We start from the raw sequence: 19,280 nt of genomic DNA on the forward strand, positions 1-19,280 counted from the left end.
GTCTGTTTCCCTTCTTACATTGCAGCTTGGACAAGTTGGTCATAACAATACTGAAGTAGGCTAAATTTAACCAGATAATATAATTTTAAAAAGACAGAATTCAGTCATTGTCTTCATTTTTCCACAGGTAACAATATTTTCTCATGTTTTACTACCTGTACCATTGAGGTGAGAATTGTGGTTCATATCAAGTAGGTCCATCAGCAATGATTTTGCAACCAAATTATGAAAGTTTACTCAGTCACTTTGAGTAGTTAGCCGTTTTCAAATCTCATTCATGAAATTGCCATTGTATTATGGGTTTTCCATCACGTAGGCCTAGTAATAATGGTAGTAGGTATCCGATATGACGCTCATTTTGGTTTGAGACATTTGAGTGGCTGGAATATTCATGTTCAGATTATATGGTAAATCAAATCCAAACCCTTCCTTTCTTCTCCAATTTTCACATTTTTTAAGCAATGCGTAGCCCTCACATGCAAGAAAAAAATGCATGGAAACAGTCTATTTAGAAGTACGCTTTTAAAAGTGTTTCGGAGAAGGATCTGGGCTCAGCCCCTGATGGTTAACAGTCCAGCCAATGCCCCTGTTAGACAGGGGCATGAAAGTTGATGTCATCAAACAGCTACTGCACCTTTTCAGATACATATCAACGAATGGACCACAATCTGAGGTCTGGACAAAGGTTAAATGCAGTTATAAAGCGGGTTGTCTGCCACTTGAATAGATGAGCAAAAAATATTATTACGCAACATCCTGCTCGGTACTGAAACGTATGAAAACAAAGGTGAGTTCAGAACGCATCAACTGATCTCCTGACAATGTGACAGGTGAGGTCCAAAGTTACAGATCAGTTTACTTTAATGAAAGCTCCGAAATTCTCCCATTAAGACCGCTCTTTATCGTTGCATAACATGTTGCCTTCTGAACTTACCCCTTTAACGACGTAAACGTAAATGCGGCACACACACACTAATTTGTTATGCATACAGGCTAATCACTTTGTAGGTTGCTCGGATTAGGCCTACCTTGTTTTGCAAACCTTCCAGCAGACTTGTTGGTACATGAAGTTGCTGGAAGGTCAAGGTGCGCAACAAGTTGTTAGTGTTTCCACCAGCATGCTGTTTTTTAGACATACCCAATATCGTTGTGCAACGTTTGAGTGTAGCCTAGGCCCTATTCACAAACATACGAAAGAGCTTTTATGAGATGTAGTCTGCTGTTTTCCAAACAAACAAATAAAATCCTATGTTTTTGCACACAAGCCTTGAGTAAACCTCCTTAAATGAGAAAATACAGTGGCGATTGGCTAATCACTCGTTTGATAAACGCCCACATTGGTAGACAGCCATTAGCCAAAACTACATTTGCCTTTTCCATAGGTGACTCTGGATTCAGCGTTAAATTTAGGTTAGTCCATGGCCAGAAACCGTGGTGATAACACCATAACCGTCGAATTACAACCAACACACTTTTTTATTTAAAGACACCGCACTGTCATAATTCATATTCATTTCGGAGCCAGCAATAATTTAACATGGCGATATGATTTCCGCCCCGCAATCCAATATCACTATCCTGTGCCATTTACAACAATGAGTGAATGTAGCAAAATTTCCTATAACTTTATCAATGTTGTTGTTTAAATCTTAGTCACTGTCTTGTGCTTAATAAACAATCTGGCGTTTTACTCCGTTAAAAGAATCACCATAATAGAAAATAAAATCAATGGAAGAAGACAAAACAACTAAGTTTACAGAGACTGCTCAAAACTAATCTAATTCCGAATAGGTTACTCCTTGCGAACCACCAAGGTGGCCTACTGCTCGTCCACAGTCGTTGACTAAAAAAAACTAAACAAAACTCTTTAGCTAATGACTATCTTCAATCAGATAGCCTTCTTCCGTAATTCAGTGTTATTAGTTATTTGTAATGGTAGCTACAAAGTAAATTCAAAGTGCACATTTCTGACATCAGTGGACGTGTCCTTTGATTCGTTAAGTAGCCAACAGGTGACTGCAACAATGTACTTGTCATACTATAATTTGCACTTTATTCTTTTCGATGGTGTTCACACTTTCGACTGCTCCTTATGAACAGCTTAAGAATGAAATTAGTTCAAGGTGTCAATCTACTTAATTACCTCACTGCACTACAAACATTGCTACACATGCATTGTAGACTCGCTAATAACACGTTGACAAGCAAGTTATAGTTCTGTGATCTACCACTATCAAACAGTTTGAAGAATGAAATTAGTTCACGGTGTCAATCTACGTAATTAGGCTACCTCACTGCACTACAAACATGGCTACACATGCATTTTAGACTCGCTAATAACACTTTGACAAGCAAGTTAGTTTTGTGATCTGCCTCTATCAAACAGTTCGTTCCATAGTTTTCAATAACTAAATATATACGTGTACACGATGCAATAACGGAAAATGCTTCAGGATTCCTGTCACAACTTCCTACCTCCAAAGAGATGAGGCGATAGGTGAGCAGGCAACGAGCCTATCAGGAGGCGGGGACCTTCCTGATCTCTTTCGTCCCTTTCGCCGGTGTTCTCTTCTGGGGTGCTACTGCCAGATTCGTGTGAGCTGTTGGCGATGTTACCGAAGCCGGATTGATGAAGTGACTGAGGCCTCGTTCCCGACCCCCCTCCACTGTTGCCACTGTATCTTGTTCTATGGCCGTGGTGCTGAGCCCCGGCCGACGTGGTTCCCGAGGCCCCGTGTGATGAGGCACCATACGCATGGTATCTCATTGCCACGGCTGCAGTTCTGCCGTTTCCGTTACTACCGTTACTAGTGCTTGAGGGCACATCTGAGCCGGAATAAGCTCTGGTTCGGCCACTGGCAGCTGGGCTACTTTGATTTGCCCCCATATTTGTAGCCCGATGCCAATCTATCCACCGATTACTTGCTGTCGATATGGCCCCAGCAGCGCTCCAACTGAAAAGTTTTGCAGTGCGTGATTTAAAGGGCACGGAACACGAGGAGCAGAATTCCAAGCGGTCTTACCAGCAACGTGGGAAAGAAGCAGGTCACCACTTTAACTCCCATGACAAGGCAATTGAAAAAGCTCACCAAAACAGTGACAAGTCTGACAACCAACGGAAAGCAGGCAACATACAAAAATAAAGAAAATCTAATACGTCCTTAAAGTGTTAAATGCATAACGACGACAGTCCAGGAAAACAAACTGTTGCTGTTCCAGGCTTTCTAGTCACAGATTATTTTTGGACTTAATTTGCTTTGGTTGTTTTCTCAGTAACGTCTTCTCCGCCATACCTCCTCTTTTAAGTGAGAAAGTGAAGAGGTAGTCCTTACAATTCCTTTTTGTGCGACTGTAGCCATAGCCCAGACACTGTGCACATGCAAACGAGGCTTTGAAATGCTGAGGTAAAGGGAGCGAGCTGGTGGGCAAACGAAACGGAAAAAACTGTCGAGAAAGAAGTAGGAGTGCGTGTGCAGTCCAGAAGGTGCATGAGTGGTTGTCGAGTGCAAACCAAGGACTCCCCTCCCTCTCGTCGTGCGTCAGGTGACGTCAGTGCTAGAGCGGCACCAGCCTAGCAACATCAACAATATAATATTAGAAACTATAGGAGTACGATCACAGTAATCTCTGGTAATGTGCGAGATTGTCAGCTATCAGTGTGCTCCAAAACTGTTGTCTCAATCTCCTGTGTGTTATCATCACAAAAGCGCATTCAGGAAATAGCTTTTTGCACTCAATGCAATTTACAGGGGGTAAAAAATAAAATGCGCTTAGTTGGATTCTTTATGGGGGGTTTAAAACTGGCAAGACTTAATCAGTTACGTTTCTTATCATATAGACGGACTTTTGCCACATTTAAAACCAAGGAATGTTTTCAATACATACGTTTAATATAAAATAAGCATTATATTAATATAGTATAATATCACTCTATATAAACGTGGTGCTGTGCATGATTTCTTGTAAACATGCTGCACGCCGACAAAAATAGAGAAGTAGACTATGGAACACATTTGTTGGCTAAATGGCTTTAAGTCGTCAAGGGTCCAAGGTATCAAATGAGCCTCAAACCATCATGCTGCTGCCAGATATGCAATAGATACTACAAGAATTACTTCTCCTGATTAATCTTCCTGTTGAACTCAATGGAAAAAATATTTAGGAGAAACAATGCTTGTCGTATCTACTGCATATCTGGCAGCAGCACGGTGGTTTGAGGCTCATTTGATACCTTGGACCCTTTATGACTTAAAGCCATTTAGCCAACGAATGTGTTCCATACTGTATCAGCATAATTTTCAGATGAATCTAGTCCCACTCCCCAATTCCCATAGAGATACATTCAAATGCAGAGAGTTTTTGTATCGCTTGTAGGACAACCTGACAATAAGATATCCAGACTCTGATGATGTTGATAGGTCACAGACATCAGGAAGTCATGATATGCAAATGATATGCAACCAAATACAAAACATTACTCTTTTATTTGACATTATGTTAATTTGTCTAAAAACACTGAAATGGGGGATTACATATAAAAAGTGCTGTAATTACTATGTGGTGAAACCAAAATGTATAAGAATACCCTTTAATAAAATCTCTGAGCCTGCACTTTGACCACATGTGAATTGTTTGATTACAAACAGAGAAAATAAAATATTAAATCAGAAAAAAGCAGAAAAATGCAGGTGGTTTTGATGATGTGGCTGATCGGTGTATATATTGGCTTGACCTTGACACATACAGAATGTAATGATAATAACCATGCAACTTTCATGCACGTCAGCATAATTACTGTTGCAAGCAACTGTCATGCAAGTCAAAATAATGTACATGACTGCAATTTATGCTTACTTCAAGAAAAGCTGATAACCTTTTTGCAAACTAATATTATTACTGTTCCTGTCCATAAATGATAGAAATATGAAGTGATATCATACGCTCCAAAGGACCAGAAGACTACACATGCATATTTTGACACTTTTTCACTTATAATGTTTAATTTCTTGCTTTGGCCGAATGTTTTCCTGACTGTTTCCTGTTGTATTATTGCCTATCTGCAGAGATGCAAATGTCTGCACATGATGTACATGACACACACGCACATACACACGTGCACAGACACTCACTCCTATATTGTGAATTTCATGGTTGAGTTAAAATCTTAACTGTGTATTTCATTTACATAAAATGTACATTGCCTTTGAAGCCTAGAATTTTTATGACAAAGGTCCATTTGAAAGAACAATTATACAATCACACACCCAATACATTGTGAATATTCAGAATACAATGTAGCATTGTTTATTATCCCTGTATGTTTTGCTAAATGAATTCAAGAATTTACTGCTACTGAAAAGACAGACACCAGGAATGATCTTTGTTTCAGGGAAATATTTTGTAGGTAGTGACATTGCTATAAAACCCCTTCATCAGCATAGGTACTTCAGTTCAATGACTTGCCCAGCAGTCCAGAATCACACCCTGAACGTGGCAGCTCCATGGGGTCATGCACAGTTGGCTATAGTGTCAGTTAGAGAGGGAGGGTTTTTAGACCAATGGGGTTTCTCTTACCTGATCATACAAAAGGAACTTCTCTGGTTAACAGATGGCCTGCAGTCTGTCCACATTACCTTCTGAGGAAACCTAGCATGGCAGATGTGAGTGCAACAGCAGGCCTACAAATATGATTGGCTATTCAAAATTTGGAGAAATAATTTCTATAATTAACAGTCACCATTAAAATTACTTTCATGCGACTACTCTTCACATTAGTTTTTGTGTTTAAAGTATTATTTGTGGTTATTCTTATTCCAATATTTCTTATAAACATGTTTTAAAAAACGTGTCACTTATGGTTATTTAACTAACAATAATGTGGCATAGAACATATTAGTATGCTTTATGTTTATTAGTAGTCAAAATTATGTCTATTGAAATAACAAGATGGCCTGCTTCCTCACAACCACACTGAAAAAGTAACCGCAATGAGTTAAATATCATTGGATGATGAGGCTGAATTGGATGTGTTCTCTAACTGAAACATAATAAATGCCAAAAAATAAAGTACAAAATAAAGAGTATATGATTAATATATCTTAGCATATACTTCATATTACAGGCCTGTCCAAACCTGAATTCCCAATTTACTTTCAATTTTATAAAGAAAAATGGAGCCTGGAAACAGAAACTGAACATGAATTAAACTAAATGATACAATGCATCCAATAAATATATTTCATATCATATCAACACAAAGCTGAGTTTGTCCCCATCAAATAAACATGTAAATAAATTGTGATGGGCAATTGGAGCCCTTTAATGGCGGATGCCACATCAGGTACTGTCCTTTTTGATAATTTTCACATGCCATCAGAGGTGTGTTCTTCTGCACAGCGTGAGGAAATCCCTCAATTGACAGACACAGAACTCCACCAATAGCAGAAAACTTCCTTCATTGACTTTGGCACAACGAGCAGCTTTCAGGCAGAAAAACTTCTCTCTGGGCCTCGGTAGATTATAATATCTGTTGAGGTGGAGGGATGGTGGAGGTTAAGGTGGAGATCATAAAAACAGGAAGTGGTTAAGAACACCAACCTGTGAATGAAAAGCAAGACGTTTGGTTGCTTTTTTCAGTAAACCACAATTTTGACTGTGTATGGGGGAGGGCGGCAGCTGTCACTTCCTATGCAGCTCAGATAACAAACGGGGCACACAGGTGTTTTGCGGCACACCGTATTCTTGCAGAGAAGCAACATTCTTCATGCACCTTGCACCGAAGTATCAATACAAATATTTCTTATTACTTGTGTATTGGAAGTAGCCTTTACCCTTTAACTCCATCCAATTCTGAGTATTTCACCATTTTTATTTTTAAAAAAGATCACCCAAATGATCCTGAATAAAGCCAATTCTAAAATTAATATAAAATCACCCTGGATTATTTTCAGAGTGAAAATACCAATACTGCCCTCTGGTGCCTAAAATAAGGACTTGAATGAACCAGTCTTCAACATCAAGCCATCTTATTTTGGTACAACAATTACATAATAAAATAAAAACTAAATGAAATCATTAAAAACCTATGCTTTAAGTATCTGTAGCATATTTGGTCATGCTAAATGCACAATGACATGCAGCATGTGCTGTTGATTTATATTAAGAATAATTTGAGGATATTTCCCACGGCACCTGTGTGTGTCACAATCAGTTCTCCCCACGGCTGATCCCATGATATTCTTTCAGAATTTGTGGGATGCTGATTCTGGGCAAATCCCAAACAATGGTGTTATTTACTCTGTGTGTGTGTGTGTGTGTGTGTGTGTCTGTCTGTCTGTGTGTGTCTGTGTAAAAGACAGAAGTGGACGTCATCTTTGGATTCGATGGACAACCAAGAGTGTGTCTGTGTGTGACTATCTGTGTCAGCAGGTTGGCATGGAGACCTGAATGAGGGCAGTGGCCATTTTAAGAGTGCTGTGATTCCCCTAAAACAAAACATAAACAAAACCAGTCTGCAAGGTTGGCAATGACACATTAGTGGTTAGGTTGACATTTTCTTGTCACACCAACTGCAGTTTTGTCTGTCAAGTAGCAAACAGCTGATTCTCCAAACAAAAAGCAGAAAGATTTAACATCATTTCAACATATATTTTAAATCAGAATTTTACACACATTGGAATATAAAACATAAAACACACAGGGGAAAAAAAAAACAATAAAAACATACATTTCAGAAGCAAAAGAAAAATACAAAATATAACACAAGCTCATTAAAAACTCATGAAAAAGAACTACCGCAAGGGCATGAGATTACACTGAAACGAAAATGCAATAAATTAAAAATGAAAGATAGCAGCTTTTCACTGGAATGAAACTGAGACATAAAGAAGTAGAAACAAAAGACAGCAGCTTTGACAAATCTCACAATAGACTTCAATTGATATGAACCTTTTTTTAACGTTTACAGTACACCGGCATTAACAGGAAGCCAATCTGCATCAAAGGGAATCCAATGCTAAACAGATACTTTAAGAACATGGTAGTTCAGGAGGATCGAACAACATCCACAGAGGTTGTCAGTGAGGTGCTGTCTATCGCAGAGTTTTCTCACAAGATTGCTGTGTCATTACCACAATGTTATACCATTATATCAAGACTGCACAACTAAAATGCGTAGACTGACACAGGGTCAATATTTATGTCATGGTCTACAATACTTTATTGGGCCATGTGTTGCATCTGGGTCCACAGTGTTGCCCTGCTTTGAGATATACTCCCGTGTGTAGAGTGGGTCAGGAAGATATGACTGATGCCTTTCAGCAAATAATTATTTATGTTGGTCTGATTAAGGCTGGACTCCAGTTAACATGTAAAGCTCTCACAGTGGTGCTGCATAATGCTGCTACAATGTTACAGAAATGTTTTGGGTATGTCTGGTATGAAGACGAAGTTGTGCGGTGTTGGTTATTGTCAGAAGAGCATCGAACAAGAAGGGTATTCAGTTGAATGGTTGCTTTTTGACGGTCACTGGCTTATGGTTGCCGATTTTTGGTATGGTATTTTTTTATGGTATGTGATTTACAATGGTTACAGGTTGATGGTCATTGATTTTACGACAAAGACTATGGCAAGCTAGCTGTAACCAAGATAAAGGGACCAGGAGAACAATGGGTACATAAACTCCTACAAGACAACAAAATCTTGTATCAAACAACTCATGCCTCCCACATTTCATATTAAAGCATATTAAACTGTGTATTGTCCTATAGCTGGGCTGTAATACACCAATTACAGTACAGACAGGATGCTAAAATGCTAAGATGAAGGAGCCTGTTTTCACAGTAATTTGTGAAAACAGGCTTGTACCAACAATGTTAAAGGCAGGCCTTGCCCTGGCTAGCAGTGAAGATGAGCCAGATGGTCTCAGGGCATTACCGGCTGCTTGGGTAGCAAATCCCAGCTGAGGGTGGAGCCATTTTTATTTCAGCAAGCTACTGAATTGCCTGTATGAATCACATGAATAATGTGTAAAATGAGCAATGTAAGTCACCTTTGATAAAGGTGTTTGCCAATACATTGTGGTAATTTAATAAGGAGCATAGTGGAACAATGTCAGGGCTATTATCAGAAGTCACCTGCAATCGTTGCCATCAGGTTTATTTATTTCATCTGCAGTATGGATATAGCACTCACTGTAATATTCTCCATACACCACCCTGTTTTTAACCTTTTGAATTTGTTACACGACTCTTGTTGAACAAAACCTACAGTCCGAATTTCCTTGTCAAAAGCCATGGGAAATCTGTTCACATTCACACAACAACGCACCACTGTAAAATGCAATTACACATCACCCAAATTCATGAATTCCTAGAACTGAACAAGACAACAATGACATTCGTTCTGTTCAGTTACTCCACACAAAGAATTCTGAACACTTTTCAGCCCTGAGCCAATTGGGACAAATGTGTACCAATGCCACTGAAAACCAGTTTTAAACTTCATTACTTCAGCCCACTGTTGCATCTTTTTGTTTTGCACAGACTCCATGGGAAGACCATTAAAGACTGTCAAGGTGTGTTATACATCTACCCTGAAATGCATAAAAATGCTAATGTGACAAATTTCCTGCACTAATGCCAGTTCCCATACCAGTTGACATAGCGCATCTGGGGATTTCCTTGACAACTTCAGAAATCACATACATTCACTCAGTTTGATCACACAGCCCTCTCTAGTTCAAAAAATCACAATCACACACTACTTTTTACTGTATCAAGAGCATCCGTCTCCCTTTGTTCTACCACTCCAGTGCTTCCCCAAAGGGAATAATGATCCTGACTGAGGAGTAGAGTACCATCTACAGCAGCTCTACTCTCACGGAAGTGTCTCTTATTCAGTAAGAGATTACAGCAAAGGTCCTTGCATTCTAAGCCTTTTCTTAGCACGTCAGTGTGAGGAGATCAACTAGAGTAATACACAAAGTTAGGCTGAGACAGTCTGGGCTACATCATGAGCATGGAGTCCAAAACAGCAGGACACAGTTAGCTTCATCCCACCAGCACACACTCGGTTTAAGTGTTCCCCAGATCACTGCTGCACAGCTAGTGTAGAGGTGCATAAAGGGTTTCCAGTTGTCATCAGTGCTAGCTCTCTCCTGTCATACACTCTGGATTGCAGTGTGGAAAGTGTCATAGGAATGCAGAGTTGCAGTTGCAGACAGCTGAGTTGCAGTTATCCTTGTACAGGAGTGCATTGTACAACTGCTAATTCCAAATTTGAGAATAAATTAATTTAATAAATTAAATAAAAAATAAAAAATAAAATGTAGGGTGCTCCTCTTCCTAAATTTCATAAACTTCATCAATTGCGGTCCCCACATAGGGAGGCTGAAAAAGTTCCCTTTTGTGAATAGAAGAGTTGCTCAACATTGTGATCCAATCTCTTTGCTCAGCAGTTGCCTCTAATCAGGGCAACTCACTGCTGAATATATACTGAAGCTATGAAAGTCATATTTCCTTTCCCAATGGTACAACAGCAGACCAGCAACATTTGAGGTAAAAGTACAGCTTCTTAACCAATTGATAACCACCTGAAAAACTTTTTTTCTGCCTTTCTCATTTTGGCCTCTCTTCTCCAACTCTCCTAATCTAAAACCCCTTTCACACACAAAACCTGGGGTTGACACGATATATTTAACACACGTTCTTCCCACGTTTGACCCATTCACACCACACTACAGTATTCCAAGTGTCTAATTAAATACTGGCTTCTTCGCAGCAAGTGAGGTGCTGAGACTTCTAGCACAAAATGGCTGCCAAACCTCACCCAAGAAGGTTCCTCATCATGACGGTGAATGAGACAAATTATCCCCTCTCCAATGAACGCTCTGATATCCTTTATTGATGAAAGATGCAGAAATCGCTACTATTGTTATTTCTGAAACATCACAGAAGGTGTTGCGGGGGCTGTGAAGCTAGGCTAGCTTGGAGGCAGAGGTGCTACCATCACACACCATTATATGCTGTCCCTGTAATTAATGATAATTGCGAGCAATTAACTTTTAAGTGTTCTCTGAATCTTCAAGACTGAAGAAATTTCTTCAAAAGAGCCGTTCGTTTAAAATAAATAGTACACTTCAATTATCATGTGCAACACTGCAATCTGATGAAATGACTTCCCCCGTGAGATTAAATTAAGCATGTTGTTTTGATTCACTTCAACGATCAAAGGGATTTATTGCCATGCATGTGTCTTAAACCCACAAGCACATACACATATGCATTCATTTCATCCCTAACACACAAAAAACCCTTTTTAATGGACAGAAACATCTCCAACACATCCCCAGTACACAGGTTCAGTTGTGATAACATTTCATTATGACATGTTGGGACTTTGCTGCCTGTGACGCACGTTGATCAGTCCTATCATTGCTACTGTTCTTTCCTATTGGTGTTGTTTCATTGCCCGCTCCTGAACACAAAACAAACAGCAAACCAACCAATGACGCAATTTCACGGTGAGTGCTGATCAGCTGCTGCAGTCACATCACCGCATTCAACCTTTTGAAAAAACTATTTCAGCTAAAATAAGAAACTGGTCTATAGCGGGAGATGTGTGTTGATACTGTACATGTGTGGAGGTGGGACTTAATTACATGAACTGTTCATCTGACAATATCCCAGCAACCACCCTGTTTTTTTCTCTGTTTGTCGGGAAGATGGGCAGTGGTATTAAGAAGCCTATTGAGAGTGTACTACTTTGGAAAGCTTAGCTGTCGAGCAGTTAAAGGGTAGGGTAACGTGGTGCAGTTCAGCTGGCTGTCCTGTGTGTGTGTGTGTGCGTGTGTGTTTATGTGTGTGTCTGTGTGTGTGTTTATGTGTGTGTACAGGAGTATAGGAGTAGGGCAGTGGAGGTTCTCTCTGCCTCCCTCGACCCCTGCTGGAAGGCGTTACTGTTGGCTGACGCCCATCTGCTGGTGGTCGGCCTCAGGCTCCTCCTCCACGTCCGCGTGGTACTCCTCGAAGGTGTCGTCATCAATGTCAGGAAGACCGAGGAGCTGAGGCAGAGGCAGGCCAGTTAAGACTGGCTACAGAGTCACGTCACACCTTCATCACCACCGCTACAGAGGTCAAATCTCTCATAATACTCAGGCCAGCTTATCCAGCCTGTGGATCTTGTTCAGTTAGTCCTCAGCTTTTGACAATAGTGTTGACAGATTAATTAGTCCAACTCAACTTAAAGTCCAAGTTATGATCACAGCTGTGTCAGATGTATCAGTCTTTGTTCAAGCCTGTTAGCCTAGTATAGCTCAACCCATGCATATTTTGCACATATACCGTAATCATAAATACACAATTGTAAAGTCTTGGTGGTGTAGTCAGAGAGAAGGGAAAACAGGTGTGAACACACTGTAGTCAAGTGAGAGAAAAACCGGTGGTTTTGTGCAGATTCTTTGTGTTGCTCTGAACACCATGGGCGTGGTGGTGGTGGTGGTGGTGGGGGGGGCGTTTGGGCGAGGGGTGATGTTATTGTACTCACAGGCCTGAAGGATCTGAAGACCTTGTCCAGAATCTCCAACAGAGTTTTCTTCCCACAGGAGGAGATGTAGTCTTGGGCCAGCTGCAGGAATGGCAGGCAGTCCTCACTCTCGCTCCACACGTGCTGAGAGGAACAAACACCACACAACATGCATCAGAGCTGACTGACACTCGCTTCCGCCCAATCACGAGATGGACCCGTTCACCTCTCCCCCCCACACTCTGCTCTTAAAGCAGTAGTTTCATTATATCACAGATAAACTGCTATTAAATTGTGTTATTTTACTCACACACAGATTGATCATTTAAAAACCTGAAAGGTTATTTTTGTGTACATAGACTGTTGTCACACAGACAGTGCAAAATTAGACCAAAGTCAGTAGATCACCAGTGAGCTCACATAAAATGACATTGACCTGCATTTTGGTGTTGTTTTTGTTGTTCTGTTGGCCACCTTCTCACTCATTCCCATCTGCTTGAGAAGTGACAGCACTCATAAATCATACAGGGCTATTTTAAGGCACTTCAATGATAGCAGCCTAAGTCAACAGGCTTAGGCTGCTATCATTGAAGTGCCTTAAAATAGCCCTTTGCAGATACAAATGAAGTATTATTAGTGTCAAATTGAGAGTGAGGCTGGTTTCATTTCAGTAGTGTGAATGGAGATGGAGGTGCAGAAAGACCTTTGCAGATACTAATGAAGTATTATTAGAGGGTCTACAGAAACTTACACAGAAGTCAACTCTGAGTCATCATTCATATACAGCACTGGCACAAATTATTTAAACATTTATAAACAAAGTTTGATGATTAATGAAATATTTTTCAACAATTTCTCGTTTTGGCATAATAAATCCATTAAATAATAAATGTAATATCAACATAAAACAAAAAATGAAGAAATAATTAGCATTTGTGTTAAACAAGTAATAATCATTGCACCTTCCTATATGTATTTGTTCATATTAGTATAATTTATCTAACTGTTGGAAATTTAACATTTAGCTTGAACATGTATTTCAAATTATTTCAGATTACTGATGGTCACATAATACATACCGTTACCACTTGTGGTCAAGAAGACCACTGTTCCGAACACATTTTTACAGATAAAAATGGCTCAGAGAAACAATAACAGAAGAAAGTGCACAGATAAAAGTTTTAAGAGAACTAAACCAATCTTGTGCCAGTACTGTATACTGGATGAATGTATATATTCATCAGTGTTATTCATCATATTAAAGCTCAGAAGAAGAAACACGTTTTTCATCTTCACTGTTAATCTTCACTGCCCTTTCAAAGGGTGATAAGAGTGGCTCACAGATCAAACAAATAGCTCCACAGACTCTCAGATGAAGCATACTCTGGAAATATGTGTGCTACTCCGCTCTGGATGTCTTTCAATAGCAGCTTCTACTATTTCAGTTTCTCGCGTATACAAAGCTCTTGCAACATGAAGTATTACAGAAATGTAATAAAATCCTGACATGTTTGTTGAGTAGTATCTTATGACTTTAAGGGCCTGATTTACTAAGACCTTTAGCACGTGCAAATTGTTTTAGCACAAGCGAAACTAATAACATAAGCAATGACTGGTGCAAAACAAATACCATGAGCTATCGTTGGAAATGTTATTGGTTTTGTGTGTAATGGCCTTAGTAAATGAGGCCCTAAGTGTCAACATTTCCTGAAGCTGGATGACATTAAGTACAATGGCGCCACCTTGTGTCAGTAGTGGCGGGGCACGTTTTGATTGGAGGATGCAACAGGAGGCTGGATGAACAGCTGACTGTACCCACTGCTCATGATGGGACAGCAAGGCTCCAGGAGCCTCAGAATGGGTGGAGCTAAAATGTATCCATCTGTGGTGGGACCAATTGCAGTGTCATTCTAAGGAAAGGAAAACCGCTTGTTTGGCTCACACAAGTCAGTGACTGACAGCATAAGGTAGCTCAGCACATTTTCCAGCTCATCAATCCTCCTGAGTCAGCCTCTCTCACTGACAGTGATCCCTCAGGCCCAAAGCAATTTCATATGCAGGTGCATTAAGGTTCACACTACAGTGCAGTGTGTGACTTCACCTTGCCTACTCTCCACATACAAGCAACTAGCTTAACAGATAGAAAATTCATCCCTGTGGCCTTACATTTTTCATCATTTATACAACAGCTGCATATGCAAATTCTGACATGGCCTCTAGTGGCACCACAAAGAGCACTGGCTGAGTTAATAGCCTCATAAAAGCTGACCAGGAGACACTGCTGACTCCACAGACACTGACAGAGGTAGTGGACTGTACAGAGCTGACTAATCATGCTTCTAGCTACATACATAAATTACACTGTTCAAAAAAAAAGAAGAAGAAGAAACAGAGAAACAGAACTATGATTCGGCCTTCCTGAACAGTGTGCTAACAAATGCCATGTTCATATTTGAGTATCCTTGTCTGACTCATCGGAATGGATACGCTGAAATTATGTTGCATGGGTGCAAAAGATTCTTTGTCTTCTGTGAAGCTGGCTCATATTGCCTTCACGTTGCCCGGAACTGTGGGCCACAACTCTCCAGCAATGACAGTGAAAGATAATAAGTGATTCAGAGGCACTGGACAATGACAATCTTTAGAGGAGATATGGGGAACAGTTTGTTATGGATTAGCTACACTGTACTAGCTGAGCACATTGAGATGACAGTACAGAACAGCTTTGGGGGGGGGGGGGGGGGGGGTGTACAACGAAAGTGGACACTATAGTCTTGCTGCTATTGCCAGTACAGATATAATTTTTTGGCCTCTGTTCTTTTTACAAAAAGGGAAGGTGAGGCCTGCTTTACATTATTGGCTGCCCTGCAGTTCCTTTGCTATAGTGTGATGGTGATGTCCAACATTCTTTAGAATGAGCAAAAACAGCAGGTCCAACCACAGATAAGCAAGGTATCTTAGAGAACTTATTGTGCAACAGCAGGACTAGGAAGACAGAAATACTTTCCCCTAGTTGTACACAGGCCCCCTGAATCAGCTGAGACATTCTAGCCTAAAATAAATATGCAAAAAGACCAAATGAGACATTTGCAACAGATTTCACATCTCCAGCTGCCAACACACCCACCCCACCCCACCACTGCAATGTTATCTACTGTCACTGCAGCCTGTTATTTGTATTCCCCTGTCGAGCAGAGGGTGGGGGCCACTCCTGGTCTTAGTGGGCTGGACATGCTGTCCTTATATTAGTATTGATCTGGCTTCAGTAACTGGACCCCACCCCCCATGCACACACTTCTGAGACCTGGCTGCTGCAGGGAGTTATTTTTGGGTGATGGTTTCTGCCCTTGGGATGAGCAGTGCAGGGCAATGTAGGTTGGGTGTGTGAGTGTCAGACTGAGCATTCGCTCAGAGCATCGCTGCAGGTCATCCTCGCTGCGGTCCAGTTAGGAAGTGATCCTGGGGTGGCCCCACGATTGTCACAGTGTCATTCAGCAAGGTCTCGGCACCACACTCTACTCCACAACCACATGGCACTTCAAGACAAATTATTATGACAGCGCAATATGATGTCCGTGATGCTCATTTGAGGTGGTGTGTGTGTATTTATGTGGTATACGTCAGATGTCCTGGGGTTCAGCAGTTAGGCACTGCACACACAGTGATGCTGCACTACAGTCTCACCCCACTCCACAGCACACCTTTGAGTGCTCCAGAATGAAGCCTTGTCAGGTGCTCTGCAACTCCACTGCAGCTCATACAAATGGAAGGAAAAACTACAGTGACATCACAATGCCAATGTGGTGACATCACAATGGCCCCGATCCTGAGCAGTCAGCCCAGATGTATTGATGGGGCAAATTCACAAAAGCCTCACCCATTGTATTTGGCTAAAATCAGTAACACGGATCCCTGAATGCATCCTCCTCCCCACCAAACGCAGGGATGCCGAACACTGCATTCCAAAACTCTCCATCTTTCACTCCTCCCTGTTAAAATTACTTCATTAGTAGAGGCTCATAGCCTGGCAGACATATGCTTTAGAGTGCTTGTCCTGTATTGAGTTCTGGTGTTGTTTTGCTTTACTGCTGCATCATCCCATCACTCTCCCATCCTGTACGTTTCGGTTTGCTCTGTGGTAACACATAGTAATTATGCCATTGTTGGGTGGGGCGAAGGCAGTGTGTTCACCCCTGTGTGTGCTAGCTTCTTCGTGAATAGGATAAGTAAAAATGCTACGAATGGATCTAGGTGGAAACTACACCCAAAACAACAGCCTGTGCAGGTACAAAAATATTTAATGCACTTATTTCATCGATATTAATGGTAGTGAAATTGTTAACACTACAAAGAGCCACCCCAATGAGAATCCATACTTCATTGTCCATGATTCCTGTCCTGTGTTGCATTTTGAAAAGAGCTCAGGGACTGCTGCCATATTGAATAAAATGTAATAGACTGACCCTAGAGGAAGGTGATTATGCTGTCACAACAACAAAGCCAATATGTTCATCAAACTATGATGGATACAATGGTTCTGTGCATACACACATTCATAATATACTTTAAAATGTGTGTATTTTATTTGTAAACCAAGGATGAAGTCAGACGTGGGGCTAAGCTCACCGAGGGTTATAGCAGCTAAGTGAATGATGTCATTCTTACAAACAGCATGAAAGTTCAGACTCTCAGTTGAACTATACACCTGAATGGTATCACAGTGCGCACAAGGAGCAAACGTTAAAAGTACTCAGAATAGTTAAATAACAAGTATTTTATAAACCGCTGCGCAGATGTCGGCGAGACAGAACCTAGAAGGAATGCTGAACACTGTAGGAATTGCGCTGGCTTTCAGGCTGTCCTGCTGACATAATGTATTATCTCTCAGGAGACCAACGAGTCTGAAAATGGATACGGCAGCATACAGCTCCCACACCCAACGCCCTCTGCTTTCAGGACCAGCGTGTGCACAGAAGACATTTACACCGAGAAATCGGTTTGACAAAAGTAAACATAAACACGATAATATATGAACTGTTTTTATTAAGAAACAAAACACATCAATCATAATCATAATCGGCCGAGAACCTCATCGTTAGGCAGCTGCAAGCTACTGTGGGTGCACCAAACTGCGGTTACCCAATGTATGACATCATTACATTCGCCATAAAGCAAACGGATCCATTCGCGCATCTTATTGGATCCTTTGGACCAAGAACCCATGCCCGACACGTCAACACCCCTTTTCAATCGCACGCGCTTGCAAACACTCGCATATACAGTTTTGTCATACTTACAAAATTGTCTGTACCGCCATTCATGTTATCTGGGCACAGGACGTAGAACGAGATCCCCGGTTCTGCATAGAAATCCAACCGTCTCTCGTCTATCTCCTCCGCGAAGATGAGATCAAATGGGTTGCCGGAGCACCATTTCTCGGCTGTGTCAACCAGCTGCTTGAATTCCATCCTTTGTCAGCTGTTTTATGCACCTGAGTGGTCGAAGCGGAGCCGGTGAGCCGGGAATATCTTCCTCGCACCCTAAATGATGTTCAGTAGAACAGCTGACAGCGTTCCTAAGCTCTAGCACCCCGTCCGCATGGTGAAATATACTAGTTAGCAGCTTCGCACATTGGTTTCTCGACGATATTCTCCCCAGCTCGCTAGACTTGCAGAGACGAGATGCGCCGTGCTGATTTTCTGGGTAATGTGGGCATCACACGCACAGCCCTACGACATGTAACGTAACGTCCCTCTCCTAACGCGATGACGAAAGAATGAAAACACCGTCCTGTCGGAAAAAACATGTTTTTGGGCAACAGTTGTATTTTGTTGCACCAGTTCATGGACGACATGACGAGAACATATTAGCCTTATAAAAATAATTAGCATTATTAGATTCATCCTGTGGATTCACAGAGGATCATATTTTGAAAGCTGAGTGCTGTGTTCGAATTGGCTGTACAAACGGCAAGCATGTATTTTCAAACAACAGACCCGACATTTCATGTAGGTTAAACTAAACTATATTATGTTACAGTTTCTGAGGCAAACATATAGTTCAAGGACACGATAGAAACCTGCCCAAAATGAAGATGTAGGCTACAGTTGCCTAACGTAGGCAAAAAATGACTTATTAATTATTTTCCGTATAAATAGATCAGAAGACATTGCCACTTGCCATGCCGTTTATATGATCACAAACGAGCATTCACTTGGTCATCAGTCTTTCCTGTGATAACCATATCATATGGCTACTTTACAATTATTTCACAGTTTATTTCTAAAGCCCAATATCTAGGTCTTACAATTTGTGCAATGTAATAATAATAATAATAATAATAATAACAATAATAATAATAATCATTGAATGAATAGTGAAGCACAACTTTGTGGCAAAGCAGATACAGTAAAAGGTATGCTTATGGGGCTGTTATCCAGTGAAATGCTCTGTTCTCGTCCATTTGTCTTACAGTAATAAAGGACAGCTGAAACAGTGCAAAGGATTAACCCAGTTTGATAAGAGTCATCTTCCTTCCACATACTATAGGCCTTCTATCTGTTACAATAAAAGGTAGTAGAAGAGATTATTGTAAATATGCACATACTGTACATTCTATTAAACAATCATAAGCCTCAATTCTCTGCAACTCAAAAAGTGTAACATGATGAGTTCCTCTGTGGCATTTGGATTTTCTTTCTAGGAGCTACTGCCACTGGCTGTGTGAAATATATTTTAAATCTCTCCCACAGAGCAAG

At 40.8% G+C, this 19,280-nt stretch overlaps 2 protein-coding genes across 2 annotated transcripts in view; both read right to left on the reverse strand.

The window, feature by feature from the left end:
• LOC118233841 (E3 ubiquitin-protein ligase znrf2-like) overlaps positions 1-3,512 on the reverse strand; it is a 32,586-nt gene extending 29,074 nt beyond the window's left edge. The window contains exon 1 of the mRNA XM_035429854.1: positions 2,476-3,512. Coding sequence (XP_035285745.1) covers positions 2,476-2,887 — 412 coding nt within the window. The 5' untranslated portion in view covers positions 2,888-3,512. The remainder of the gene's footprint in view (positions 1-2,475) is intronic.
• A 1,763-nt stretch (positions 3,513-5,275) lies between these two features.
• Positions 5,276-18,256, reverse strand: mturn (maturin, neural progenitor differentiation regulator homolog (Xenopus)). The gene is made up of 3 exons (XM_035431321.1): positions 17,820-18,256; positions 12,544-12,666; positions 5,276-12,061 (listed from the first exon to the last, which is right to left on the reverse strand). Exons 1-3 carry the CDS (start codon positions 17,988-17,990, stop codon positions 11,954-11,956), a joined length of 402 nt encoding a protein of 133 aa, XP_035287212.1. The 5' UTR covers positions 17,991-18,256; the 3' UTR covers positions 5,276-11,953.
• Between the last annotated feature and the right edge of the window lie 1,024 nt (positions 18,257-19,280).

Source organism: Anguilla anguilla, chromosome 8 (assembly GCF_013347855.1).
Source record: "Anguilla anguilla isolate fAngAng1 chromosome 8, fAngAng1.pri, whole genome shotgun sequence".
In the NCBI taxonomy this organism is placed as follows: Eukaryota; Metazoa; Chordata; class Actinopteri; order Anguilliformes; family Anguillidae; genus Anguilla; species Anguilla anguilla.

What these genes read in the sequence shown, in the direction of transcription:
- mturn (XM_035431321.1), bottom strand. Translation starts at nt 17,990, where the DNA reads ATGGAATTCAAGCAGCTGGTTGACACAGCCGAGAAATGGTGCTCCGGC. An exon ending in ATGGCGGTACAGACAATTTT is followed by an intron (nt 12,667 to 17,819) that starts GTAAGTATGACA and finishes TGTTCCTCTCAG; the next exon opens with CACGTGTGGAGCGAGAGTGA. An exon ending in TCTTCAGATCCTTCAGGCCT is followed by an intron (nt 12,062 to 12,543) that starts GTGAGTACAATA and finishes CCTCTGCCTCAG; the next exon opens with CTCCTCGGTCTTCCTGACAT.